This window comes from Eptatretus burgeri, chromosome 6 (assembly GCF_056783735.1).
Source record: "Eptatretus burgeri isolate ZD-2024b chromosome 6, Ebu_testis_v1, whole genome shotgun sequence".
Lineage (NCBI taxonomy): Eukaryota > Metazoa > Chordata > Myxini > Myxiniformes > Myxinidae > Eptatretus > Eptatretus burgeri.
The window spans coordinates 103957422-103974589 of NC_140966.1; the positions used below are offsets into that span (position 1 = coordinate 103957422).

At 40.3% G+C, this 17168-nt stretch overlaps 1 protein-coding gene across 1 annotated transcript in view; it reads left to right on the forward strand.

The window, feature by feature from the left end:
- Window positions 1-17168, forward strand: part of LOC147025513 (zinc finger protein 862-like) — a 52470-nt gene that overhangs the window by 14848 nt on the left and 20454 nt on the right. The window contains exons 2-4 of the mRNA XM_085886957.1: window positions 5841-5894; window positions 6036-6086; window positions 7107-7160. Of these exons, the coding sequence (XP_085743083.1) occupies window positions 5841-5894; window positions 6036-6086; window positions 7107-7160 (159 nt within the window). The remainder of the gene's footprint in view (window positions 1-5840; window positions 5895-6035; window positions 6087-7106; window positions 7161-17168) is intronic.

The following is a 17168-nucleotide window of genomic DNA, read 5'->3' on the forward strand; positions in this document are numbered from 1 at the left end:
AACACACATACAAAAGCCCAAAGAAAAGAAAACCTCCCTTCTGCGGCCGGTGAACACTCTCCGGCACTTTCCTCGTCCACACGCGCAGGTCCACCACAGACCGCCTGCAGCACCTCCCGTCCGCATCTCCGAGGAATCGCACGGACTCGCCACCGGCCCGTGCATTCACCAACAGGTCGCTCAACGCCAAGATGAGAGGGAGGGAGAGAGAACTCGACCTTGACGACAAAGAGAGAGATCCAGCACGACCCCGACAGAGAGGATGACGTCGACGACCCAGACAAAAAAAGGACTTGACCTCGACCACCAAGAGAGACAGAGCTTGACCCCGACCACCAAGAGAGAGAGAGAGAGCTTGACCCCGACCACAGAGAGAGAGAGAGAGAGAGACAGAGACAGAGACAGAGACAGAGACAGAGACAGAGACAGAGACAGAGACAGAGACAGAGACAGAGACAGAGACAGAGACAGAGACAGAGACAGAGACAGAGACAGAGACAGAGACAGAGACAGAGACAGAGACAGAGACAGAGACAGAGACAGAGACAGAGACACAGAGAGAGAGACACAGACAGAGACAGAGACACAGAGAGAGAGACACAGACAGAAAGACACACCGACAGACACACCGAGACCGAGACCGAGACCCGCGTGCGGTCCGCCTTATATAGCGTGGGGCTCCGCCCTTCGCTCCTCCCCGTTTTTGGCTCCGCCTCCCTTCAAGAAGGTTCCCGAAAAGGGGCGTTCCCTCACCCCGACTGCCTCACGCCGTGCATCCACCAATCGGCGGCGAGCTGCCCTCCCCCTTCCCTTCACACCAAGCGCGGGGAAAATAGGCAGGAAAAAAACCCCACAGGCCTCACAAGAGCTTTTGTTCTGCCAATCCTTCTCGGACGGTTTCCGAGGCGGAAATCGTCGTACCGTGGTCCGCAGAGGATGGCGTTCGTAAGCGGGCGTAGTGGTGAAGATGGTGGTGATTGTTGTGAGCGTTGTGGGCGTTGTGGCGTAGTTGGTGGCGGTTGTTTGCGTGGAGGTTTGTTGCAATGGTGGCTCAAAACAACGATAGATAAAGAAAAACGGCTATCTCAAAGGGTCGCAGCCCGGTGAACACGAAGAATCCCCTTTAAACAACGGTGGGGACCTATCTGAACACTCACTTACCGGCATAGCTAATCTAAGTTACGTTTATGGTGTATTGTGAATTTCCACAGCCGTAACAATATATATATATATATATATATATATATATATATATATATATATATATATATATATTCATATATATTCATAAACAATGCATATTTTCAGCATGCATGCACTGTTAAATATGTAGAGAAATTTAAGACAGAACAAGTCTGAAGACGACGATGGTTCACGAGCGGTATTTGACGATATAGATTTAATTGTTTCAAAAGTCAAGGATGAGACAATGTGATAATGTTTGACCAAGTTATCAAAATGATGTGGTACGAGTGACAGGTTATTAGCTGCAAAATGTCGAAAACCCGGTTTCGTTCAACAACTTTCAAAATTTGACCTTTGCATAACCTTTAAAGGTCACAAAACAATGTTGTGGACATTAAAATAAGGAAACAGGATACGTACGATAGCTTGTTGGAGTTAGTTCGTCGAAGAAGGTCGAAAACCCAGTTCGATTCCCACAACTTTGAAAATTTGACCTTTGTGAACTTTAAAGTTCAAAGGTCAAGGATTATGACTTTTGGTGCAAAACTTCCTCTGGAACATTCCAGGAACAATATAACGTCATATAGGCTATATGACATTTCACACTCCTCGGATACCGAAACCCTGCCAGATTCGACAAACCCCCTCGGAGAAGATGCAAATTGAAATCGGCTACCCCCTAAAAACACAGTTCGCAATTTTCTAAGTTCGTGACCTTGTGACCTTGACCTTGGGATGAAAATGAAAAATCGAGCTCCGTAGGGCTATGCAGGTGCGATTGGGCTAACCAAACACCGAAACCCCAGCCAGATTCGACAAACCCCTCGGGGAAAATAATTTTTCCTGTCAAAATTCGCAATTTTCTAAGTTCGTGACCTTGTGACCTTGACCTTGGGATGAAAATGAAAAATTGAGCTCCTTGGGGCTATGAAGGTGCCATTGGGCTAACCAAACACCGAAACCCCAGCCAGATTCGACAAACCCCTCGGGGAAGATAATTTTTCATGTCAAAATTCGCAATTTTCTAAGTTCGTGACCTTGTGACCTTGACCTTGGGATGAAAATGAAAAATCGAGCTCATTGGGGCTATGCAGGTGCCATTGGGCTAACCAAATACCGAAACCTCTGTCAGATTCGACAAACCCCCTTTGAAAAAATTTGAAATCGGCTACCCCCTAAAAACACGTTTTTTGGGCGTGGCTCCGCCCATAATGGGCGCACCACGCCCATTCTCAGGAAAACACAACTAGATCATGATATAAACCTCCCACCCAATTTTTTTTTCGTGAAAATATTTTTTCGTGAACCAATAAAGTACATTTTAGCAAGTCGAGTGCACCACCACCACCACCCCCCATCATCACCACCCCCCATCACCACCACATACCACAACCACCACTACCACCACCACACTACCACCACCACACTACCACCACCACACTACCACCACCACTACTACCACCACCACACCACCACCACTTCACCACCACCACCACACCACCACCACTACACCACCACCACTACACCACCACCACTACACCACCACCACTACCACTACACCACCACTACACCACCACCACTACACCACCACCACCACCACACCACCACCACCACACCACCACCACCACACCACCACCACCTCACACCACCACCACACCACCACCACACCACCACCACCACACTACCACCACCACACTACCACCACCACACCACTACCACCCCACTACCACCACCAGTACCACCAAGGAAAATAAACATTTTTAATCAAGTTATATGAATGTATTCATGGCAAAAAAAATTGTCAAAGAAAAAAAAATTCCCTACCCACCTACCCAATTTTTTTTGGCCATGCAATAGGAAACAAATTTTTTTTTTTGGCCTCAGCAATCATCCGCACCATGAGTCGACGATCTGCGCACACCATCTGCTTCACACGCTCGATGTTGTCCGCTGTTCTGCTCGTTGAAGGTCTTCCAGACCCTGAATCGTCTTCAACCTCCTCCTGTCCCTCTTTGAACCTCTCGTGCAATTCAAATGCATGTGTACGTGACATCGTTTCTTCCCCGTAGACTTGCTGCAGCAGTGCGAAAGATTCAGGAAGGTGTTTTGCCAAGCTTGGCAAGAAACTTCAGATTGGCTCTCTGCTCACGACTCGTGGCGCGACGACTCAGACGAGACAACGTGTAAAGCCCGACCTGTAAAAAATCACACAATAAGCACAGTCAACCATGACCAATCACATATATTGCTGGAATGTTGCAAAAGACTGTGACGCAACCCGTTCATTCAAGTTGTTTAAGTGGAGCACACATCAGGCTCAGTCTCGTTACTTTTTAGATGGACCTCGAATGTAGGATTTTCCAGTCAGGGAGATCATTGATGAAGATCAGTAAAAGGACTGGACCCAGAAAACTGCCTTGGGGCTACTCCTTCCTTGACAGTTAGAGGGAATGAAAGGATTCCATTCTGTGCCACACGTTGGTTACGAGAGCAGAGCAAGTCAGTCAGTCATGTGTGGAGTTGGCCTTGGATGCCACAAGCAGAGAGTTTGGTGAGTAAGGCAGGATGCCAGACTATTAAATGCACAAAATATGTCCAGAGATGGCCCTGATCTCATGTCTGACATTGAGGCTTCCATCCATTGTTGGGTGAGCAGAAGCAGCAGGTCCAAGGTGGAGTGCCCTGATCTGAAACCAAATTGGTGATCTGAGATGAGGTTGTTGTGGAGCAATGGAAGGATTTAATATCAACTGTGATGATGTATTCCATTACCTTGCTGATGGTTGGAAGGAAGCTGATAGGTCTTTCGTTAAGGGGATCATTTTTTGCTCCTTTTTATGCAGTGCCGTGATGTGGATTTCCAAGCAGATGGAAGAAGACTTAGCACAAATGATAGAGTGAAAAGTGCAGAGAGAGGATGTGTAAGAGCAGTAAGGCATATTTTCGGAAGCGTGTGCTGATGCCATCCGGTCCAGTGATGGAGTCAGTCTTGGGTTGTAAGAACCTTTTCTACCTTCCAAAGTGTAAAAGACAGGGAGTCTCGGAGCAGTTGGGAACGACAGAGAAGAATGGGCACTGAGAGTATGAAGGGTTTGGGACACAAAATTTTGAAGTAAACACAGAAGGTAACCATTCCACCTACAGGTCCACATTTGAAAGCAAACACAAACACAGAAAGTAACTTTTAAAGGTAGCTGTGAGATCAAATTGACTTTCCCAGAAATTTGAATCATTATCCACCAAATACCTACATTGCACACTTCCAGATTCCACAAATGTTTAATGGGGAATCACACCACAAAAGTGAAAACAACCTCGACTTTTACAGAGTGCTGTAGATTGGCTGGCTTTACACATAACCTCAAAAATGTCATTTTCAACTTCCTCTAACTTTCTGTTCACCATCAAACCCTCCACTTTCCTCCATGTATTCGCATCAACTTGTATCCTCCTCCGTAGCTTTGCCTGGACACGCCAAACTCCCATCACCATTTACCGTAACAACTGTACGTACACACATCTATTTTCTTGCCTTATCTCCTTACTTTCTAAGCTGATGTTCTCTCTCTCTCTCTCTCTCTCTCTGTCTCTGTCTCTCTGTCTCTGTCTCTCTGTCTCTCTGTCTCTCTGTCTCTCTTCTGTCTCTCTCTGTCTCTCTGTCTCTCTGTCTCTCTGTCTCTCTCTCTCTCTCTCTCTCTCTGTCTCTGTCTCTCTGTCTCTGTCTCTCTGTCTCTCTGTCTCTCTGTCTCTCTTCTGCCTGACCGACATTACCTTTGTCTTCTTCAGGCTCATGTTCAGTATGCGCTTATCAAATACCGCCTCCTACTCCACTCCTCCAGCACTCCTTACATCTCCTGCCTTAGATCTCTGTCAAAAATGTAGACGTGAATGTACACTGTCGTGGGGAGGAAAGATTGCAGCACATTCTCATGGACACACTGAATATTTTTGAAAGGACGTACGTGTGAAACATTAGTCTTGTGTACAGTTGTGCTTCTTGCATGATAAAACCATCTTAACACTTGATATTGTTTCACTGTGAATAAAAGCTCGACATTTTGGATTCCATGATCTGTGACTTAGATATGAAGTACCTTGTGGTTTTCTTACCATCCATTCAAAGCATGAGTTTCAGGATGTTCAAAGCAGGATGAAGTGCAAACCTCTGCATGGCTGAACAGGTTACGTTTTTTTTTATCCCACTGATAGGCCGGATCTGGATCCAAACCTTCACCAAAATTTAAATGGCTTGTTCTCGTCAACTATCCAACTCGTCCACCAAGTATTGGCATAACGCATCCACAACTTCCTGAAATAGCATGCTGTAATATATTGTTTCTGTTCTTATCTTATCTCTCAATGGTGAAGAATCACTTTTTTTTTTAAAAAACGAATAAATTGTCGGATCTGGATATTCACCAAAATCTTATCAATTCGTCCTTGTTACGTACCCAACCTGTCCACCAAGTTTCATCTTAACCCGTGCATAACTTTTTGATATATTTTCCTCACAGACAGACAGACAGACACAGACATACAAACTGGTAAAAACAACCTCCGTCCACCTTTGGTGGCAGAGGTAATAACAAAATGTGTCCATTTATTCTGTGCATCCACATCCACATTTATAATGGATTATTTATGGTCTCTTGCAGAATTGTGCAAAATCAAGGTTGAACCTGAAACCTTGGAAGCCATCGAGTCGGAAGGTAAGATGTGCTCTTATTTGGCTTCCACTCCACTTGTGGGGAGTTTTGGCTTTTGTCACAGTCCAGCTGCTCTGCAAAATCAATGGGGGATGCTTTTGCAGTACTGTCTGTCGAAGGTTAATCGTACATCTCTTTGTGTAGGTCATATTGTGAAGGTTGAACCTGATGATTGGGAGGCAATGGATACCACAGGTAATGAGGAAATGACTCATTAAAAAAAATTCTATTTTATTCACGCAATTAATCAATCAATTATTGTATACTGCTCCCTCCCAATTCCGTCTCCCAATCTGCTGCACAGCAGCATCGCCGGGCACCGAAGGCACCCCGGCACTGTCAGCGCTGGAGGATTTGTTATTAATTTATTTGCCATGGGGGCGGTGTACTTTGTACCTCTACCTTTTTATTGTTTGATTAATCAATTAATTGATTCATTACTTGTAACAATTTATTAATTACTTATTTATTTTATTTCTTATCCTGGCAATATCTCAGGCACCTTTTGAGCTCGGAAGCTGATATTTGGACATGGCAGTGACCAAGTGATTTGGCTATAAAGAGTATTTTTGATTTATTGATTAATCAGTTACTTGATTAATTATTTTCTTTCTTGTTTGTCCGGGCGATATCTCAGCCATCCTTTAAGCTCGGAAGCTGAAATTTGGGGACAAAAGTAAAGATGTGCTTTGGCATAAACTTTATTTTTTGTTTAATCAATTCATTGATTAATTACTTAATTATTATCAATTTATTAATTACTTATTTATTTTACTTCTCATCCTGGCAATATCTCAGGCATATTTTGAGCTTTGAAGCTGATATTTGGACAAAAGGTTATTTTTGTTTTATTGATTAATCAATTAATCGATAATTCATTTTTCGATCAATTAATTTTCAAAAAGTTACAGATTCGGATGAAACGGTGGTTTCGGCTATTCGGTAATTGATCGAGAAATTAATTATTTTACAATAAATATATTTTTTTATTCTGCATTTAATCAATCAATTGTTGTACACCGCTCCCTCCCAATTTCGACTCCACGTGCTGCAAGGCGGCATGGCATCGCCGAGCGTCGAAGGTGCCCCGGCGGTATCGCGCGCTGGAATATTATTTATTTATTTGGCATGGGCGTGGTGGACTTTGAATATACCGCTACTTGTTTTCTTTTCTTTTTCTTTTCATATTTATTTATAAATGTGTCATTTCTGCAGATCCCATCATGAAGATTGAACCAGCACCATGGGAAAATCTTGATTCAAAAGATGGTGAGTTTTTTTTTAAAATCGTATTACAGGTATAAAGTTACAGGTACACAGGTATACTGTTTGTTCAAGTATACAGTAGCATGTTATTTGTTTGACAGGATGATAGAGAGGTAGCACTCTAGCCTCTGAGCTGACTGGCCTGGGCTCTATTCCCGACCTGACTATAGACTGTCGTATTGCTCTTCACAGACAGGGCGTCGCATCACAAATTGTCACCCCTTGGATGGTAAGCTGTGGTGGCCTGTCTGCCACCATTCATTGACGTTATAGATTCCACGGTATCTTTTGCAAAGAGTAGGCTAGCTATTGCCGACACCCTGAACAAATCACAAATTCCTGCCTTAATGAGCTTCAGTCAAACCTAAGACCCAGCTGGCAGATTCTTGAAATTTAGTCCACCTCTTAAGGCCAACCACAAAATATTGTGGGAATAATTGGGGCCATGAATGTAGTTAGTAGCATGGGTACATTGACAGTATTCTGGGCTCTTGGGCAAAAGGGGTCTTTGGGCCCCACAGATAAATTTTTGAGTGAGACTTGGTGCAAAATGTAAGTTTCTGAAAACAAACATTTGTGAACATGTCGTATAATCATATCAACACAAAGTCTTTAGATGATACTCGACTAAATACTCAATATACCATGGTGAATACTAACTGTATAGCAGTGCATGATATTGCGTAAACACACCTACCATGCATTGATATACGAAAAATCATGCATTGTATTACAAATGTTCATATGAACAAAATAGTCATTATGTGGACCAAAAAAATGAATATATATAATCACAATAAATGCCCTTTAAATTTCAGTTCCTCAAACAAGTACTTCCATTGGCGAATGTTCTACGTCGATCAGATCCAAACAACAAAACAGACAGCCTAAAGGAAGAGTAATGAACTTAATTCAGAAGATGTCTTCACAACTGTTTATAATCATGGGTTCACATCACTGGTACACAGGTACTCATGCACACATAAAATAAACTAAACGCGTACTTCAAAGATGCGAGGAAAGCTCAGAAGCGTACGACCACAACTGAGGCTTTTGATGGAAGGTTTTCTCAGCTGATGTCAGTAAGATTCTTCCGTGATAATTCTGATATGCAGCACTGTGATTTGAAAATGTAAGTTTATAAATGATAGATATTGATAAATGATGACAATACAATTTATAAGTTATATTATAACTCATAACTTATGAGAGTTAAAAAAAAAAATCAAAGGAGACACGCGAGCAAAGAGGAAGAAGAGGTTTTCTCAGCTTATGTAGTAGTACTGTGATTTCAAAATTTAAGTGTGCAAAATTAAATTGATAAATTATAATATAATTTACAAGATAATATAAATTTATTTAAAATAAAAAAATATCTAAGGAGAGCGTGCGAGCTAAGAGGAGGTTCTATTCAGGAGCATCTGGAATGAAAAAGGGTGGCTTACGAGTGTCTCATCTGGAGCGGACGTTCTGAGAGAGCGCTTACAAAGGAGCAAAATGCATACAAAGCTGAGAGGCGCTTTAAAAATTGGAGTGGCGCTTCGGAAAGCAGACGAGAACGCTCGAAGCTGACAGAAATTTTTAATGAGTACCAAACCATTTCTGTTGGTATTCATTGGAGAACCCAATGAAAAATAAATTGTGTAAACCCCTGTTTATAATGCTTTCTTTGTTGCTCTTCAGCTTCTGTGAAACCTTCTTTTCAACAATTATGAGCATCAATGGTTTCAAGTATTGTTGTGTTAGTGATTACCTGAGCCTTGATTTCCCAATTTTTCAAAGCAAAAATTTTGTGACCCAAAACTAATTACAATAAAATAACCCTTTTCAACGCAACTAAGATATTTTCATGCATAAATATGCAGAATAATAAATAATGAGACGGTGAATTGAAAACAAATACACTGCAATGTCAAACCAGAAACTGGCGCACCTCGTGTGGCAGAGTGCATTAAATACATTACATTCTCGAGCATTATGGAATACTTTAAGCAAACGGCCTGAAACAGGTTACTGTATACCAAAATGCACACACAGACAAAATTATTATTTCTACATGTCAGTTACCTGAACTTGAAGATTTTCCCGAGAAAAACAAATGGTCACTTTAGCCGTATGATCTAAAATAATGGAGATAGCAGGACGTTTGGTCCAACCGAGTCGATTCGCACCCGCGTCGATTGAACACTATTTCTCCATAAGATTCGCAAAAAGTACGAGTGAAGATGGTTAATAATTTTTTGCTGGACAAAGAGGATACAAACCCTGTTTTGTGTAATGCACACATATGGTTAATAACCATTTTCTGTAAACTTTGAAAATGGAGCTTTAACAGCAGTAAATGTTGTTCGTTTAAAGCAGGTAAGGTGTTTAACAGCAATAAATGACTTTGCTGCATTTTTGGGGGGAATCGATCAAAATCGACTTTCAACCCTCAGCAATTAATATACTATGTTTAAATATACATTCTAAAATCACCTTCCTCTCCTAATTCTGAAAAGGTAAACCTTTTTATTTTTGAGCACGGGCTCCTTGATGGCCCGGGCCCTCGGTCAATGCCCCAATGCCAAGTCTGCCCCTGGTTGGTAGACAATAGCGCATCATTCACTGCACCAAAGGTAAGCTTAAAACATTGGTTATTTGATGGCGTAGACGTAGAGGAAGGCGTCAGGGGAGAATTAAAGGATGTTACCATCATTGCATTTATTGTTGAGTTCAGGGGTTCTCAATATATTCGCCATTGAAGGCTGCATATGTGTCCCTCCATGTGTTTTGTGGGTTGCACTACCAATACTATCACTACAACAACCACAACAACAAGAAGAGGCTGCACGCTATACAAATCGATGTTGATACCTTTCGTTCCAATAACAGCAAAACTTTCATTAATTTTTAAAGCATCATGAGGTTGCTTCTTGTGAGGCTTCACAAGGGAGTTTCCTTCCCCCAACATCAGTGATCCTCGTTTCTCTTGTACGCTTATCCATTCAGCTGTTGTATTGCAACTAACTGCGACACTCTGTGACAAAAATAATCGATGCTCTGCTTTTGAATCCGTGCACAATGTCACATGGGTTGCAACAATTTGATGATTCGGCCGTGGCTTGATAACCCCCGCTGTATTGGTTTTTAATGCAGATCATTAAATTATGGAGGCTGTCCAATACAATGAATTTGTGTTTATATATATATATATATATATATATATATATATATATATATATATATATATATATATATATATATATATATATATATATATATATATAGTTATGCACCACATTACGACGTTTCGTTCAACGACGGACCACATATATGACGGTGGTCGCATAAGATTATAATGGAGCTGAAAAATTCTTATCGCTTCGTGATGTCGTAGCCGTCGTAGCGCTGCCAGTCGTATAAAAGTACAATATAGCACAAACAATTATGTACAGTACATAATACTTAAGAGTGATAATAAACAATTACAATGTGGCCCCATTATATTGCGATCGCTGAGTCCATAAAATGTCATGGCGAAAAAGCGGGGTCGCACTAAATCGGGATTCAAGAACATCAGCGTTCAAACTGACCCAATGTTGACCTAACATCCTAAAACACCCCGATTTTCACCCTATTTAACCCGTTTTTTGCACGTTTACCTTCTAGCAAGTAAATTACCTTTGCATTAAAGAATTCCGCAAATAAATCGTTGTTGCAGTAGAAACTAGAGGGGGAGCACTCGGTAGAGTGCAAAACCTCCGCCACCAATACTGCTGGGTCACTTAAGTGAACCTGATATCCTATTCATTGTAGGTCAAAACGGATCAGACTCTACTGAACCACGATTGAATAAATGAAACTACATCGACGCGCATGAAGAAATGGCAAAAAAAACATCGAAATTTTTTTGAAAAAAAAGTTGCAAATTTTTTTTTCTCTAACAAATTTTTTTTTGGGGGGGGAGGGGGGTTGGAAATCACTTAAACTGTGTAGAAATGCAAAAAAAATTCACATTTTTTTCAAAATGGCCGCCAGAGCAGCCATATTGGACTTTGGACCAAGTCCAAAATCTAATGGTATGATCCTTGGACCCCCGCACCAAGTTTCGTCGAAATCCGTCCAGGAGTTCTTCCGTAATACTGTTCACAAACAAATAAACAAATAAAAATGGCCCATAGGGCCCTTGACAAAATGGCCCTTGACGAAATTCAACAAGATCGCGTACCATCGAGAATATTGAGCGATTTTTGGTATTTTTGGGGTTAAACATAGTTTTTAGGGTAAACAAACAAAAAACAAAAAAATTTAATCAAAATACCTGTCACCTCCGTAATCTGTAACGGATGTGACCAATTTTTAATCCAGTCAAAGATACTCCCCTCCTACGTCCGTGTTTCAAATTTGAAAAGAATCCATTAAGATTTGGCGGAGACATGAATTTTTGAAAATCGGTCCATGCTAAAAGATCCGGATTTTCGCGATTTTCAGGAATTTTTCCTGACCTTGACATGCCAAAAGTTATAGGGTTCTATTCTGGTGGCCAATAAGTCCATTGGTGAAGTTCCATGACATTCCGACTCGAAATGCGACCTGTAGAGCGAGACGTACACACAAACAAACAAACTCACAAACTGAACCGACCAACCAACATACTTGACAAAATCGTAAGATTTCGTCAAGTAAAAATGGCCCATAGGGCCAGGGCTTGACGAAATTCATCGCTCATGTATTAATATATGTGCGTAGCGTGCGCAATATGCAGTGTACACCCATTAACATGCGTATAATAACACACACTAATCACTATACATCTATGTTTTAAGTTTCAAATGAATCCGATAAGATTTTGCAGAGTTATTGAGAGAAAAAATAGCAGGCCCAGTGCGGCTTATATTGCTGACTTCACGTGCGTATTGCGTGCGTATTACGCGATGCCTACTCATAGGTTTTTTTCTAGAATTGCAATATGAGAGAATAGATCTGAACCCCATAGATCTGAACCCCAAGGTTCAGATCTGCGATGAGAGATTGTGTAATATTAGAGGCCGAGGAGATTCGTTTTAAATTCCGTGAAATTGTTCACTGTGAATGGTAATTTTTCTGAATATTTGGTGGCATTATGATTCATAAGTGATCATGACTACCATGAAAAACCGTAGATAGCACTTCCCATGTTAAATTAAAATACCTGTTACCTCCGTAATCCGTAACAGATGTGACCAATTTTTAATCCAGTCAAAGATACTCCCCTCCTACGTCCGTGTTTCAAATTTGAAAGGAATCCGTTAAGATTTGGCGGAGACATTAATTTTTGAAAATCGGCCCATGCTAAAAGATACGGATTTTCCCGATTTTCAGGAATTTTTCCTGACCTTGACCTTTGACCTTGACATGCCAAAAGTTATAGGGCTCTATTCTGGTGGCCAATTAGTCCATTGGTGAAGTTCCATGACATTCCGACTCGAAATGCGACCTGTAGAGCGAGACGTGCACACAAACAAACAAAACAAGCCGGTAGGCGACCATTCTGACCGATCCACCGACGAAGATTCATTGCCAAGACGTATTGGTTCACATACAATTGTTCCTCTGCCTGGCAAGATTTTTCCTATTGTGTATTTTGCCAACTGGCACTCAAAAAATGACGGTAAATAGACACCCAATTTTTGAAGGACTACCATTTGAAAAATAATCCGTTTGCTGGTTTGTGCTGTGGAGCCTCACATTGCGCGCGCGCGCGCGCACACACACACGCACACGCACACGCACACGCACACGCACACGCACACGCACACGCACACGCACACGCACACACGGAAAACACGATAAACTTCTCTCAATGCTCTTCTTTGACCACACTTCCTGAGCCACACAATATTTTTCATAAGCCACGCCCACTTTCCTACTCCACTCCCACTTTAAACAATAAATAATTGGTGATGTGTGGGTCGTGGAATCGTTTTTGGTAAATAAATAAATAATTGGAGGTGGTGTGTGGGTCGTGGAATCGTTTTCGGTAAATAAATAAATAATTGGAGGTGGTGTGGGTCCTGGAATCGTTTTCAGAAAATAAATAAATAACTGAAGGTGGCGTGTGGGTCGTGGAATCGTTTTCGGTAAATAAATAAATAATTGAAGGTGGTGTGTGGGTCGTGGAATCGTTTTCAGTTAATAAATAAATAATTGGAGGTGGTGTGTGGGTCGTGGAATTGTTTTCTGTAAATAAATTAATAACTTAAAGGTGGTGTGTGAATCGTGGAATTGTTTTCGGTAAATAAATAAACATATTATATTATTAGAAATCCACAAAGACAGAAGTGCCGGTGATTCCATTTATTTTGGATCCTTTTCACTTTGGTCAATAACGTTTGGATCAAGGAGAGATCGAAGGTGGAACGACAGTGTAGTTTCTTACAAACACTGTATACACACCTTAAATGATGGTAAATAGACACCCGATTTTTGAAGGACTACCATTTGAAAAATAAACCTCAATCAAAAATCGGCTCAAGTAATATTTTCTAAATATCTCGCAGTGTTTAATTCCGAAGTCTCGTTTCTCGACATTCAAAACTGAAGGACAAGTATTGAAAATACTGTACACGGTTTTTCGGCCGCTACACAGCAACGGGTGGTTGCTAGGCAACGAAATTCAAACGCGCACATTCCCAGTATATATTCCACCTCTTGGCAAAGTTTCATCGAAATTGGTTTGCTGGTTCGTGCTGTGGAGTCTCGCGTTGCAGACACACATACACACAGACAGACAGCCGGAAAACCCGACAATAAGGGATATCTCATATATATATATATATAGCGAATCCAAAAAATGGCCCATAGGGCCAGGACTTGACGAAATTCAACAAGATCGCGTACCATCGAGAATATTGATCGATAATAGGTATTTTTGGGGTTAAACATAGTTTTTAGGGTAAACAAACAAAAAAACAAAAAATATTAAAACAAAATACCTGTCACCTCCGTAATCCGTAATGGATGTGACCAATTTTTAATCCAGTCAAAGATACTCCCCTCCTACGTCCGTGTTTCAAATTTGAAAGGAATCCGTTAAGATTTGGCGGAGACATGAATTTTTGAAAATCGGCCGATGCTAAAAGATACGGATTTTTGAGATTTTCAGGAATTTTTCCTGACCTTGACCTTTGACCTTGACATGCCAAAAGTTATAGGGTTCTATTCTGGTGGCCAATAAGTCCATTGGTGAAGTTCCATGACATTCCGACTCGAAATGCAACCTGTAGAGCGAGACGTACACACAAACAAACAAACTCACAAACTGAACCGACCAACATACTTGACAAAATCGTAGATTTCGTCAAGTAACAAACAAACAGACAGGGGTGAAAACAGTAACCTCCGTCCATCTTCGATGGCGGAGGTTAATTAAAACACAAATTAATTTTTAGAGAAGCTTTTTATGTTGTTTAAACATTTGCACTGTTCCGAAAATATATCACCCAACTGACAGGTGCTCGTTTCTTCATTTGTAAATTATAACATCAATGCAATGATTACGTATTTATAAAATCCAAACGCTATTTCTTCACATTTCTATAATTGATGCGAGAGGAGATTGTATGCAGCCGCTAACAACACACATGACCGTCATGAACAGCACAAATGTAAAACTAACGCGTCTTCCGTCTATCTTGGATGTGTGTTACAATTGCCTACAGTATTCAGTACAGTAACATACTGTACAGGTTTGCAGCCAAGGAGCAATAGGTTATACCATATAGCCTAGGTGTGTAGTAGGCTATAAGTACATGATAAATGGGGTTTCTGGGACACTCATTCAAATGAATGGGGAAAAAGGGGAAAACTTTCTGACTCAAGCACCCAAAATAGGAGACTGATTTTCTCCCCACCTATCCCCTTCCCTCCCATACAAGCAAATGTAAAATTGAGACTGATTTTCTCCCCAGCTGTCCCCTTCCCTCCCATATAAGCAAATGTAAAATTGAGACTATGAAAGATTAAGACTTACTGATTAAAGCACTTCTTCCCCCCAACATAATCACAGTCCTTTTATATTTTCATTCCACTCAAAGAGCGAACCAACAAATATTTGTCCATGTTCTACTTTAGGGAATAACTTCATTTTCTAATAACATTCATTTCCATCGAGTATATTCACAAAGAATAACTTGGAACTTGGTTCTTGGTATAAGTATCTTTATTGAACAGAAATGAAATGATAAACTTCTCTTAATGCTCTTAATATTCTTGTACCCCTTATCATAATTGAGTTCAATTAAATCAGCAGACCAGATATAATCAACTTCCTTGGAATAAACCTTCCTTCTATTAAACTTTGTGATTATTGGTTTATGTAATTCATCAGCTAATTACTCTTCAATCGTAATGACATCATTCGAGCCGATGAGTTTTTTTTGAATTTCCCAGCCCAATTTTCAATTTAGCACTGATAATCTTCTTCACGATGAACCTATCAACTTTTTCTCTCAAGGTTGGATTTTGTATCAGAGACAAATTATACATTTCTCTATGGGCTTCGTGGTTTTTTTTCCAACGTTGTGCTATTTCCATAATCAATATCGTGCCTCATGCACACTTCATCAACACTATTGATAGGTTTGCTCCATGGTTTAGGATTGTCAGCCTCATCTAATCTTTTATTCAAGTTTGTTCCTGGACCACAGAAAGAATACCCTGGTACATGTAATTCCCCTGGTATTCCAGTTTTTGTAAATTTACTTCCTGATAAAAAACTTTTGTATATCTCCCCCTTGTTTGTGTTTGGTGATGAATTCACTCTTTTTTGAGCCACACACCGAACATGTACCTTTTTGTATAACCCTATTATTTTTACTTTTAACATATGAGATTTTTTACTCTCGGTTTTCTTGATACATTTGAGACAATTACTCATTTATTTATGTGAAAAATTCCTACAGAGTGTGAAAACCTTTTTAGTTTCCAACAAGCACATTTGAATCTTAATTTTTAAAACATAAAGAATCCTTAGAAACGTCTTCACTCCCTCCTCCATTTATTTAAGAAAAAAAAGTAAAGCTTAAATTAAAGTCAATTACACCAACATCATCAATAATATAATCTTTTCCTTCTTTCTCTTCTTCATCTTCACTTTCTCGTTTCAATCTTCTCCCTGAAACCGATGTTAATAGTCTTGACGCATATATTTCTAATAGACTTGCCAATTCTTTGTTTTCCTCCTCGGTGCGTTGAGATTTATTTATTTTCTGTAATACCTTTGATCTTTTTATAATCTCATTAGTTTCCATATTTTTATATTTATTTATTCTCTCTCTTTCCTCCCTTCCCTCTCCTTCTCTCTCTCTCCCTCTCCTCTCTCTTCTCCCTCTCCTCCTTCTCTCTCTTCTCCCTCTCCTTCTCTCTCTTCTCTCTCTTCTCCTTCTCCTCCTTCTCTCTCTTATCAGTTTCTTCAACTCCTTCCTCATCCCTTACTATCCTTGAACCACTTTCACCCCATAGAATATCATACATATATTCATCTGGATTCTGCGATACTCTTGAATCCACAATTCTTTTTCTCATAATAGGAAACCAATAAGATTTGTTGATGATTTCTCAAAGAGTTTTATATTTCATCACCTTTAGAAGTTCATTTTTACTTTATATTTTAATGAAATCTCTATTTGTGGGTTTTTTAACATCAATATAAGGCCAGTTCTTAATTGAAAAATGTTCGTGTGTACTGTGTATGTTCCAATTCATAAGGAATGTAAAATCGAACACCCTTTTCTTGTAAGTATCCTTGAATGCAAAAATTATAATTTTCTTGGAGCCTTCTTGCTGTCATTTATGTATCAGAAATATATGACAGATTAATATGATGACACGTAATACCTCCCCATCTTCCTATAGTTAATTCAGTTTGTATTCCTCGACTTTGTATAATTATCCAATTTCCTTCCTTCTTTGTCATATAAACTATTGCTTCACCATCATAGAATTTCCTATTCCCAAAATCGTGTATTTGTTGTTTGCTAATTGTGCTTC